General features: G+C 36.5%; 1 protein-coding gene across 3 annotated transcripts in view; it reads left to right on the top strand.

Annotated features, from left to right (window-relative positions):
* Positions 1-13176, top strand: part of BAZ1A (bromodomain adjacent to zinc finger domain 1A) — a 130335-nt gene that overhangs the window by 58537 nt on the left and 58622 nt on the right. For all 3 annotated transcript variants that reach the window (XM_066277713.1, XM_066277712.1, XM_066277711.1), the window contains 5 exons: positions 676-775; positions 2428-2594; positions 4439-4534; positions 5245-5383; positions 6907-7053. In XM_066277713.1, the coding sequence (XP_066133810.1) occupies positions 676-775; positions 2428-2594; positions 4439-4534; positions 5245-5383; positions 6907-7053 (649 nt within the window). The remainder of the gene's footprint in view (positions 1-675; positions 776-2427; positions 2595-4438; positions 4535-5244; positions 5384-6906; positions 7054-13176) is intronic.

The following is a 13176-nucleotide window of genomic DNA, read 5'->3' as shown; positions in this document are numbered from 1 at the left end:
TGCTCAAGCTTGTGAGCCAGCGCTCAAGCCAGATGAGCCCGTGCTCTAGCCAGCAACCTTGGGATTTTGAACCTGGGTCCCCAGCGTCCCAGGTCAATGCTCTATTCATTGCACCACCACCAATCAAGCTCTGGAAGGTTTTTTGTACTAATTTGTATAACTATAAAATTAAGTAATATTCTGTATGTTATGATTACAGTTATTAAAAGTTTGGTTATAAATCAGACAGAAAAGGACAAAACTGTATGCTTTTACTTATGTGGAATATAAAGCGAAAAGTAACAGGTTAACTAACAAAAAAATTATAGGTAACAGACAACAGAATGGTGGTTGCTAGAAGGGAAGGGGATGGGAAAAGGTCGAATTGGGTTAAGGGGGTCAAAGACATGGTAGCAAAAGGAAACTAGACTTTGAGTGGTGAGCACACAATGGAGAACACAGATAACGAATTATAATGCTCTATGCCTGAAATTTACATGGTATTAACTATAAATGTTAATATTTTTTAAAATTTCTGTTAAACTCTAGAATAAAGCCTCATTTTAGTATAAACTAAGTATAATGGAGAAGGGCTAGTAAGTTTTTTGGTTTTTATTCTTACTGTAAGAAGAATGTAGACCATCAGTTTGTAAAAGTTGTGGTTCTGCAACCTTAGTTTCATGGTTTGCTTTTTAGGAGGACAGCATTGCTAATAAACGGACTATTGGAAGTTATAGGAATAAAGCTATTAAAGAAAGAGACAAACTTTTGAAACAAGAAGAAATGAAGTCACTGGGTGAGTGTTAACATTCTCTTTAAAAACTGTTTAGACCCTGGCCGGCTGGCTCAGTGGTAGAGCGTCGGCCTGGCGTGCAGGGGTCCCAGGTTCGATTCCCGGCCAGGGCACACAGGAGAAGCACCCATCTGCTTCTCCACCCTTCCTCCTCTCCTTCCTCTCTGTCTCTCTTTTCCCCTCCCGCAGTGAGGCTCCATTGGAGCAAAGATGGCCTGGGCGCTGGGGATGGCTCCTTGGCCTCTGCCCCAGGCGCTAGAGTGGCTCTGGTGGCTCTGGTCGTGACAGGGCGATGCCCCGGAGGGGCAGAGCATCGCCCCCTGGTGGGCAGAGCGTTGCCCCCTGGTGGGCGTGCCGGGTGGATCCCGGTGGGGCGCATGCGGGAATCTGTCTGACTGTCTCTCCCCGTTTCCGGCTTCAGAAAAATGCAAAAAAAAAAACTGTTTAGATACAGGAAAGAATATTTCTCTGTGCCCAGGTTGGGATGTTTCTAAAATGGCATATTTCTGGATTTATTAAAAAAGCATAAATCAGCCTGACCAGGTGGTGGTGCAGTGGATAGAGCATCCGACTGGGATGCAGAGGACCCAGGTTCAAAACCTGGAGGTTGCCGGCATGAACACAGGCTCATCCAGCTTGAGCACAAGATCACTGGCTTGGGCATGGGATCATAAACATAACTCCATTGTTGCTGGCTTGAGCAAGGAGTCACTCTCTGCTATAGCTCCACCCCAATCAAGGCACACATGAGAAAGCAATCAATGAACAACTAAGGTGCTGCAACGAAGAATTGATGCTTCCCATCGCTTTCTTCCTGTCGGACTGTCCCTATCTGTCCCTCTCTCTGACTCTGTCTCTGTCAAAAAAAGAAAAATAGCATAAATCAGTTTTTCCTTTATGTATCTATTGATTTTTATGATAAATGAGACCTCTGCTTATCTCTTAAAACTATTTCAAGGTATAGCATATCCCACGTTAAACTGACCTAATGCTAAATTAAGCACAAGTTGAAATTTCTAGAGCTTACAAACTATTTTGGACCTTTTTTTTGATTCACAAACCCTTATAAAACATGGCTTCCCAAACTTAAGTGCATATGAATCACTAGGGATATTATTAAAAACGAAAATTCTAAATTAGGAGGTCTGGGTGGGAGAGGAGAGTCTGCATTTCTAAGGTGATAACCTGGCTGCTGATCTTAGGGCCACACTTAGAGTAGTGTGACTTTAAGGCAGGTTAGTGTTTGTCCCACTCTGGTAGCTTGTCTTCAACCCAGCCTAGTTGCTTTTCTGATTTTAATTTTTTTTTTTATTTATTCATTTTTTAGAGAGGAGAGGGAGAGACAGAGAGAGAGAGAGAGAGAGAGGAGAGACAGAGAGAGAGAGAAAGGGGGGAGGAGCTGGAAGCATCAACTCCCATATGTGCCTTGACCAGGCAAGCCCAGGGTTTCGAACTGGCGACCTCAGCATTTCCAGGTCGACGCTTTATCCACTGCGCCACCACAGGTCACCTGCTGGCTTCCTCCAGGAATTTACAACCCCTATGAGTCTCTGCTGATCTCATTTAACCTTAAATTATATCAGGATTCTTTTGTTACATTACAAAATGTGTTGCTTTCTTTCTGTGTACAATTCTAACGTTGACCTTCTCCACAGCTTTTGAAAAGGCTAAATTAAAAAGAGAAAAGGCAGATGCCCTAGAAGCAAAGAAAAAAGAAAAGGAGGATAAAGAGAAAAAGAAGGAAGAATTGAAGAAAATTGTTGAGGAAGAGAGACTGAAGAAGAAAGAAGAAAAGGAAAGGCTTAAAATAGAAAGGGAAAAGGTATCCATCCTTTTAAATATATTAGCTGTTCTCTCTACATACATACAGTACATAGTGCTTCACACATTTAAATTCATGGTGAATTTTCAAGTGCTTTTACTATTTTCATTCACATTTATAGTTTGCACAGAGCAATGATAAACAGTATTGATTTATCTCCCTTTTGCTTTGAAAAGTTATTTAAGGTTCAACATGCCTTTACACTTCAAAGCTCCTTTTAAAGTGTAATTCTTAAGTTAATTTTTTTTATGATTTAGACTTACAAATTTAGGGAAAGTAATATGTGTAAAACCTTTAAAAGTAAAATACATGGTAAGAAAAATACAATAAAATTTATGACTAACAAGAATTATTACAGAGTTGTTATTCTCCTTGAAGAATAAAGTATCAGTGATAATAAGAACATTTCAGTAAATCTTTAGTATAATCTTTAGTAGTATATATTTCTTAGAGAATTCTATAACAGTTTTTTTTCCAAAGACAGTCGCTTTCATTGGTTCTTCTAAGGTATTCAGAAGTAGCCTTAGATGGTTATGTTATGCTTAGTGCTTATTAAAATTGCCTGAAGTTTTATGAATTATTTCAAAGAAGCCATTGTGCTGGGGGTGGGAGTGGCTGATACAGGTCGGGACAAAAGTACGATTATGGTTATTTGTATGGAAAGTAATGCAATAATTAATAAATAATGATACAAGAATAAATTGTGTTTTGTATACTCACAACTGTAGACCTACTTTTGCCCCACCCTGTATATATTCATTACAAATGGCAGAAAACAAAAAAACTACATGTAATCTAAATGGTAAGATTTAGAGATAGCACTGTTAGTACTTTCATTTATTTCTAATATTTATTCTGGACCTTAAGGGATCCAGCATTTATAATTTTGTATACTTTTTTGTTTAACATTATAAACATTTCTTCATGTTATTAAATTAAGTAAGGTAGAATTTTTAGTGACTGCTAAATAGTTAAATAGATATAGCTAAGTGCTTTATAATTTTTTTGCCCAAAAGTAGTGATACCCTATTCAAACTTGTGAAGAAATATTCTGCTTTTTTGATATGTCCCTGTATAAATTTGTAGATGTAGAATACTAGATCAAAGAGTAAGAGCATTTTTTAAACTTTCTATACATGTACATGGATATTTGTTCACCAACCATGTTGTGCTTATTTACCTGTTAGCAACAGTGAATGAGAATACCCATCCTATTATATCCTATAAGAATTATGCTGGAGAGGGGAGGGGGTGACTTACTCAGCAGACTGTTCATGGCACAGTTAATAAGTTCTGTAACCATCTAGTCATTTTTTGTTGAAAATTTGACAGGTGCACATCTGTTTACCTTTGATGTTCCTCAATTTTAAAGGAAGAATATTAACATATATTAAACATATATTGGAAAAAATTATAGTAAAGTATTTTATTTGTACTCTGCTTTATTAGAGAATTTTAGGGTCAATATTTATCTTGCAGTTTCAAATAACCAGAACCAAGAAGTAAGAGTTTCAGAAGACCAAGTGAGCAAGAGAAATGGCCTGGATTAAAAAGAAAGAGAAGCTCACCAAGTGTATTCTAATATTGTTTTTACCTAACTGCTCCCTCTGTGTGTCTCTAGGCTGTCAGACAGGTTTAAATGAATCTTGAAAACAAGTGTATTGCAAATGTAAGGGGAGGTTTTATTTTAGGTACTCATCAGTTGTTGGGTCCCAACTGCGGAGTTCCTGATTCAGTAGATCTGGGTTAGGACCCAAGTATTTGTATTTCTTACAAGTTCCTAGGTGAAGCTGATGCTGCCTTATAAATTTCTTATAAGAATTTTTATTAACCCGTTGTTTTAGGAAAGAGAGAAATTACGTGAAGAAAAGCGAAAATATATGGAACACTTAAAACAGTGGAGTAAACCTAGAGAAGATATGGAATGTGATGATCTTAAGGTATGTTTGTTATGTGATGTTTCACACACTCATGTTCTATGTGCCCCATATGGCTTTGCTGATGAAATCTTTTTATTTAATAGTGACTTCTTCATATTTAACTGAGAGGAAATAGCCAATTAAGCAAATACTATATTTAGAGTTTCAGAGTAGCATTTCCTAACAAACTTTGATAATGGTTTTTATTCTGCAGAAATAGTTGATTGTTTACATTATCCTTGATGGTTCAATAACCACTGGGGCCAGGCATGCATTTAGCTTGGTTGCTAGGTAGAGTCTCCAGAAATGATCCGCATATTCAAACCAAACTCGTTCAGCTCAAATTATAAGAAAGTATTTCTAAGTCAGCATATGGTGAGTTAATTCTGTTCCATATCCCAAGGAGACCCCACATTGAAGATAATATTGGCACACTGTCTTGACCTCAGAATCTAGGTTAAAAGTCCCTCTCTGCTAGGACGTATAGCCAGAAATATACTCTTCAGCCTAAGTTATGTTCTTAATTTGATGAAAAAGTCCTTAGAGACTATGGTTTGGTCAAGTTGAAATAAAGCCAGGACATCTGTAATTTTAAAAGTTCTAAAGGTGATTTTGGTAAACATTCAACATTGAGAGCCACTAGTGAAATAATTCATATTAGGTAAAGAATATATCTCCCTTTTACAAGTTCCTATATATCAAGTAGTTAGATAAATTGTTTAATCTTGCAGGAACTTCCAGAACCAACTCCAGTGAAAACTAGACTACCTCCTGAAATCTTCGGTGATGCTCTGATGGTTTTGGAGTTCCTTAATGCATTTGGGGAACTTTTTGATCTTCAAGATGAATTTCCTGAGGGAGTAACCTTAGGTAAGTATATTGCTGTGTTATAGGTCACCCTAAAATTAGTACCTTAAAAGAACAAATTAATATTTCTCAGAGTTCTGTGGAGTCACTGGACCTAGCTCTGTAGTCCTCTCTTGGGTCTCATGTGGTTACTCTCAGATAGTGGCTGGACTTGGGTCATCTGTAGGCTTACCTGGCTACGTGTTCAAGATGGCTTCTTCACACACATGCCCGGTGCCTTGTTGCTCCTCCACATGGCATCCACTCCATCAGAGTAGCCTATAGTTCTTATGTGGCAGCTGAGGGCTCCAAGAGGCAAGAAACAGAAAATGCCAACCTACCTAAAGGCTAGAACTGGAACTGGCAGGCCTTATTTGTGCCATATTCCATTGTTCAGGCCTGCTGGGATTCAAGGGAGTGAAAGAAAAGACTCTGCTCCTTGAGGTTGGCCTGGTAAGTAAGTGCAGGGGGGAAGGAAGTGACATCAGCTGTATTCGGAAACAAGTTGATGCCTACCTTTAATTTGTGATTCTCTTTTGCTTTTCTACTTACATACTTTTATTTTATGTAAACATCATTTTTAAGAACTATTAGTATGAGGAGAGCTTTGGATCCCATTTTGGATCTTTAGCTGTCAAATAGTAAAATAATTTCCTAAGACCCTCCAAGTGAAGACCCTCAAAGACAGAATTATAATGCCACTCTTTTTTTTTTCTGATTTTTTCTATTGATTTGAGAGAGAAAGGGAGGAAGGGAGAGAATGAGGAGAAGTAAGTGAGAGAGAGAGAGAAGCATCAACTTGTTTCTCTTAGTTCCATTTAGTTTTGTACTCATTGATTGCTTCTTGCACCTACCCTGCTTTGGTATCAAACCCCGGCCCCGGTGCGTCAAGTCAATGCTGTATCTACAGTGGCACCCAGCCAAGGTGCCACTCTTATTTTAATAAGAGTGCATTCTTTAGGAGGGCTTTTACATTCCTTCAGTTTCTCTTTATGAGCTAGGTGAGGTAAGAATCATTGTGCCTTACAGGTCAAAAGGGTCTAAACAATGCTGGTTTAGATAAGATGAATTAGATAAGAAATATTTGTGACTTGGATGCAATATTAGGATTACACCTAATGCTGATGATTATTTCTATGCACTATTTGGTAAAAGTAATACCCTACATAGCTCTGAAGAACAACAGTAGGGCAACAATAACCAATCTTTACATTGTTATTCAAATTAGAATAAAATCATAATTTTTAAAATGCCTTAATTTGTACCTCAAATTTAAACTTAGGTGAAATATTGTATTGATCTACTGAGTCTAATTTGGCTTTCTAAATGCAGTGATTTTGGCTTATGAATTTTTTGGGATTTATTATAATCATTATAATTGTTTTTGGAGTTTGCCTTAGATGATACTTGGCTCTACTTTGATAAATGGGCACTTAAAAAAATAGTTACACAGGCCATTGTTGATTGACATGTTTATTATTCCATTGGAGTTGTTTTTACACTACATGAACAGAACTTTAAATTCATTTCAAACGTTTTATTCACAGAAGTGTTAGAGGAAGCTCTTGTAGGAAATGACAGTGAAGGCCCACTATGTGAATTGCTTTTTTTCTTCCTGACTGCCATCTTCCAGGCGATAGCTGAAGAAGAAGAGGAAGTAGCCAAAGAGCAAATAACTGATGCTGACACCAAAGGTCAGAACTCATACTACTATTGATTGGTAGTGGCTTTGTAGTGACACTCATTTTTGAAGGTTATTTTAAAATTAACTTGCTTTACAGTTAGAAAATATAATTGTTCAAGTTACCAAATTCTTGAGTCTTACACTCGGAACATGTTATCAGTTTTTTTCTAAAAACTTTGTTTTAATGTATCCTGTTTCTGATGACCTTAAAAATATTTCCTCCCCAACTTATCTTACTTTAGATTTCTCCTATGATGTGGTAGCATTACAGATTTGATGGACAATGAAAAAAAAATCATTGATTTTTAGCAGCGTTTTTGCCTCCCCAAAGGAAATACTTTAATTATTGTTATTAATATTTTAAATTGAAAATACTACTGTTGATTTCATTTTATATCTGGCAGTTTTTAAATTAAAGTTAAATAAAATTTAATTTTTTATTTTGTTCAGTTTGAACTGGAAATTTTGCTCTTTAAATTCTATGTACTTAAATATCTAGAGTCAGTGTGTCGTACATATTAATGCAGAAATAATTATTGGGTAAACCATTTTATTTTTAAAACAGAGTGTTTTGTTTATGTTTTACCTCAATCAGAGGAATTGTTAAGTCTTTATATCAAGAGAGTGATTTGGCTTCCTAAATGAAACTTTGTAAGCTTTTCCACTTATGAAATTTAGAATCAGAAGCTTTTATTAAACAATACTTAAGTGTATTGCACAAAAACTCATAATAATAAATAACTACTGGGCTTGACCAGGCAGTAGTGCAATGGATAGAGCATCAGTCAGACAGGGACGCGGAGAACCCAGGTTCGAAATCCTAAGATCACAGACTTGAGTGCGGGCTCATCTTGCTTGAGCACGGGCTCACCAGCTTGAGCATGGGGTCACTGGCTTGAGCGTGGGATCACAGATATGACCCTATGGTCTCTGGCTTGAAGCTCAAGGTCGCTGGCTTGAGGAAGGGGTCACTCGCTCTGCTAGAGCCCCTTGGTCAAGGCACATAAGAGAAAACAATCAATGAACAACTAAAGACCCATAACAAAGAATTGATGTTTCTTTTTTTTTTTTTTTTTTAATAAATTTTTATTAATGGTAATGGGATGACATTAATAAATCAGGGTACATATATTCAAAGAAAACATGTCTAGGTTATTTTGTCATCAAATTATGTTGCAAACCCCTCGCCCAAAGTCAGAATGTCCTCCGTCACCCTCCATCTAGTTCTCTGTGCCCCTTCCCCTCCCCCTAACTCTCTCCCTCCCTCCCTCCCATGTCCTCCCTCCCCCCCCCACCCTTGGTAACCACCACACTCTTGTCCATGTCTCTTAGTCTCATTTTTATGTTCCACCAATGTATGGAATCATGTAGTTCTTGTTTTTTTCTGATTTACTTATTTCACTCCTTATAATGTTATCAAGATCCCACCATTTTGCTGTAAATGATCTGATGTCATCATTTCTTATGGCTGAGTAGTATTCCATAGTGTATATGTGCCACATCTTCTTTATCCAGTCTTCTATTGAAGGGCTTTTTGGTTGTTTCCATGTCTTGGCCACTGTGAACAGTGCTGCAATGAACATGGGGCTATATGTCTCTTCATGTATCAATGTTTCTGAGGTTTTGGGGTATATACCCAGTAGAGGGATTGCTGGGTCATAAGGTAGTTCTATTTGCAGTTTTTTGAGGAACCACCCTACTTTCCTCCATAATGGTTGTACTACTTTACAGTCCCACCAACAGTGAATGAGGGTTCCTTTTTCTCCACAGCCTCTCCAACATTTGCTATTACCCGTCTTGTTGATAATAGCTAATCTAACAGGGGTGAGGTGGTATCTCATTGTAGTTTTGATTTGCATTTCTCTAATAACTAATGAAGCTGAGCATCTTTTCATATATCTGTTGGCCATTTGTATCTCTTCCTGGGAGAAGTGTCTGTTCATGTCCTCTTCCCATTTTTTTATTGGATTGCTTGTTTGTTTGTTGTTGAGTTTTATGAGTTCTTTGTAAATTTTGGATATTAGGCCCTTATCTGAGCTGTCGTTTGAAAATATCAGTTCCCATATAGTTGGCTGTCTGTTTATTTTGATATCAGTTTCTCTTGCTGAGCAAAAACTTTTAATTCTGATGTAGTCCCATTCATTTATCTTTGCCTTCACTTCTCTTGCCATTGGAGTCAAGTTCATAAAATGTTCTTTAAAACCCAGGTCCATGATTTTAGTACCTATGTCTTCTTCTATGTACTTTATTGTTTCAGGTCTTATATTTAGGTCTTTGATCCATTTTGAATTAATTTTAGTACACGGGGACAGGCTGTAGTCGAGTTTCATTCTTTTGCATGTGGCTTTCCAGTTTTCCCAACACCATTTGTTGAAGAGGCTTTCTTTTCTCCATTGTGTGTTGTTGGCCCCTTTATCAAAGATTATTTGACCATATATATGTGGTTTTATTTCTGGGCTTTCTATTCTGTTCCATTGGTCTGAGTGTCTATTTTTCTGCCAATACCATGCTGTTTTGATTATCGTGGCCCTATAATATAGTTTAAAGTCAGGTATTGTAATGCCCCCAGCTTCATTCTTTTTCCTTAGGATTGTTTTGGCTATTCGGGGTTTTTTATAGTTCCATATAAATCTGATGATTTTTTGTTCCATTTCTTTAAAAAATCTCATAGGGATTTTGATGGGAATTGCATTAAATTTGTATATTGCTTTGGGTAATATGGCCATTTTGATTATATTTATTCTTCCTATCCAAGAACAAGGAATATTTTTCCATCTCATTGTATCTTTTTCGATTTCCCTTAACAATGCTTTGTAATTTTCATTATATAGGTCCTTTACGTTCTTTGTTATGTTTATTCCTAGGTATTTTATTTTTTTTGTTGCAATCGTGAAGGGGATTATTTTTTTGAGTTCGTTTTCTAATATTTCATTGTTGGCATATAGAAAGGCTATGGACTTTTGTATGTTAATTTTGTATCCTGCGACCTTACTGTATTGGTTTATTGTTTCTAATAATCTTTTTGTGGAGTCCTTCGGGTTTTCGATGTATAGGATCATATCATCAGCAAAAAGTGATAGCTTTACTTCTTCTTTTCCGATATGGATGCCTTTTATTTCTTTGTCTTGTCTGATTGCTCTGGCCAGAACTTCTAGCACCACGTTGAATAAGAGTGGAGAGAGTGGACAACCCTGTCTTGTTCCTGATTTAAGGTAGAAAGTCCTCAGTTTTATGCCGTTTAATAGGATGTTGGCTGATGGTTTATCATATATGGCCTTTATCATGTTGAGATATTTTCCTTCTATACCCATTTTGTTGAGAGTCTTAAACATAAAATTGTGTTGTATTTTATCAAAAGCCTTTTCTGCATCTATTGATAAGATCATGTGGTTTTTGTTCTTTGTTTTGTTGATATGGTGTATTACGTTAACCGTTTTGCGTATGTTGAACCATCCTTGAGATTCTGGGATGAATCCCACTTGATCATGATGTATTATTTTTTTAATATGTTGTTGTATTCGGTTTGCCAGTATTTTGTTTAGTATTTTAGCATCTGTATTCATTAGAGATATTGGTCTGTAGTTTTCTTTCTTTGTGCCATCCTTGCCAGGTTTTGGTATGAGGGTTATGTTGGCCTCATAAAATGTGTTTGGAAGTATTGCTTCTTCTTCAATTTTTTGGAAGACTTTGAGTAGAATAGGAACCAAGTCTTCTTTGAATGTTTGATAGAATTCACTAGTATAACCGTCTGGGCCTGGACTTTTATTTTTGGGGAGATTTTTAATAGTTTTTTCTATTTCCTCCCTGCTGATTGGTCTGTTTAGGCTTTCTGCTTCTTCATGACTCAGTCTAGGAAGGTTGTATTGTTCTAGGAATTTATCCATTTCTTCTAGATTGTTGTATTTGGTGGCATATAATTTTTCATAGTATTCTACAATAATTCTTTGTATATCTATGATGTCTGTGGTGATCTCTCCTCTTTCATTTTGGATTTTATTTATTTGAGTCCTGTGTCTTTTTTCCTTGGTGAGTCTTGCCAAGGGTTTGTCAATTTTGTTGATCTTTTCAAAGAACCAGCTCCTTGTTTTATTGATTTTTTCTATAGTTTTTCTGTTCTCTATTTCATTTATTTCTGCTCTGATTTTTATTATCTCCTTACTTCGGCTGGTTTTGGGTTGTCTTTGTTCTTCTTTTTCTAGTTCCTTAAGGTGTGAAGTTAAGTGGTTTACTTCGGCTCTCTCTTGTTTGTTCATATAGGCCTGAAGTGATATGAACTTTCCTCTTATTACTGCTTTTGCTGCATCCCAGAGATTCTGATATGTCGTATTTTCATTTTCATTTGTCTGTATATATCTTTTGATTTCTGCGCTTATTTCTTCTTTGACCCATTCATTTTTTAGAAGTATGTTGTTTAGTTTCCACATTTTTGTGGGTTTTTCCCCCTCTTTTTTGCAGTTGAATTCTAGTTTCAAGGCTTTATGATCAGAAAATATGCTTGGTACAATTTCAATTTTTCTAAATTTGCTGATATTGTCTTTGTGGCACAACATATGGTCAATTCTTGAGAATGTTCCATGTACACTAGAGAAAAATGTATACTCTGTCGCTTTGGGATGAAGTGTCCTGTAGATGTCTATCGTATCCAGGTGTTCTAGTATTTCGTTTAAGGCCACTATATCTTTATTGATTCTCTGTTTGGATGACCGATCTAGAGCCGTCAGTGGTGTATTGAGGTCTCCAAGTATGATTGTATTTTTGTTAGTTTTTGTTTTAAGGTCAATAAGTAGCTGTCTTATATATTTTGGTGCTCCTTGGCTTGGTGCATATATATTAAGGATTGTTATGTCTTCTTGATTCAACTTCCCCTTAATCATTATGAAATGACCATTTTTGTCTCTGAGTACTTTTTCTGTCTTGTAGTCAGCATTATTAGATATGAGTATTGCTACACCTGCTTTTTTTTGGGTGTTGTTTGCTTGGAGTATTGTTTTCCAGCCTTTCACTTTGAATTTGTTTTTATCCTTGTTGCTTAGATGTGTTTCTTGTAGGCAGCATATAGTTGGATTTTCTTTTTTAATCCATTCTGCTACTCTGTGTCTTTTTATTGGTAAGTTTAATCCATTTACATTTAGTGTAATTATTGACACTTGTGGGTTCCCTACTGCCATTTTATAAATTGCTTTCTGTTAGTTTTGTATCTAGTTTGATTCTTCTCTTTTGTTTTTCTATCATTTGTTTTTGTTTGTTTGTGTTCCATACTTCTTTCCTCTGTTGCTACCTTTTTTAAGTCAAGTGTTTTTGTGGTGGTTTTTTTAAGGGTGGTTACCATTAAGTAATGAAAAGGGTACCTACCATATTCATTGTAGTACCCTATCTTATAAGTATTTCTGCACTTCATCATCCTTTGCTACTGTTAATCTCCATCCTCTTCCCCCCTTTTTTTCCTTTGTTGTCACAGTTTAAGTTTGGTTTTATTGTGTTCTTGGTGGAGCTGTTACTTGTGGTGTTGTTTTCTTTTGTTCTTTGAATCTGGTTGGAAGACCCCCTTTAGTATTTCCTGGAGTGGGGGCTTTCTGTTGATAAATTCTCTCATCTTTTCTGTATTTGTGAATGTTTTTATATCTCCTTCATACTTGAAGGATAGCTTTGATGGGTATAGTATTCTTGGCTGAAAGTTCCTCTCTTTCAGGGCTTTAAATATTGGGGTCCACTCTCTTCTAGCTTGTAGAGTTTCTGCTGAGAAATCTGATGATAATCTAATAAGCCTTCCTTTATATGTTGTACTCTTCTTTTCCCTGGCTGCCTTGAGAATTTTTTCTTTGTCATTGGTTTGTGTCATCTTTATTATGATGTGCCTTGGAGTGGGTTTGTTGGGGTTAAGAAAACTTGGTGTTCTGTTTGCTTTTTGAATTTGAGGCTTTAGTTCCTTCCACCGGCTTGGGAAGTTCTCGTCTATTATTTGTTTGAGTATATTCTCCATTCCATTTTCTTTCTCTTCTCCCTCTGATATACCTATTATTCTTATGTTATTCTTTCTGATGGAGTCAGACAATTCCTGTAGGGCTTTCTCGTTTTTTATTATTTTTGAGTCTCTTTCTTCTTCTCTCTGTTGTGCCTCAAGTTGTTTGTCTTC

This window comes from Saccopteryx bilineata, chromosome 4 (assembly GCF_036850765.1).
Source record: "Saccopteryx bilineata isolate mSacBil1 chromosome 4, mSacBil1_pri_phased_curated, whole genome shotgun sequence".
In the NCBI taxonomy this organism is placed as follows: domain Eukaryota; kingdom Metazoa; phylum Chordata; class Mammalia; order Chiroptera; family Emballonuridae; genus Saccopteryx; species Saccopteryx bilineata.
This window is presented reverse-complemented; position numbering and strand designations above follow the sequence as displayed.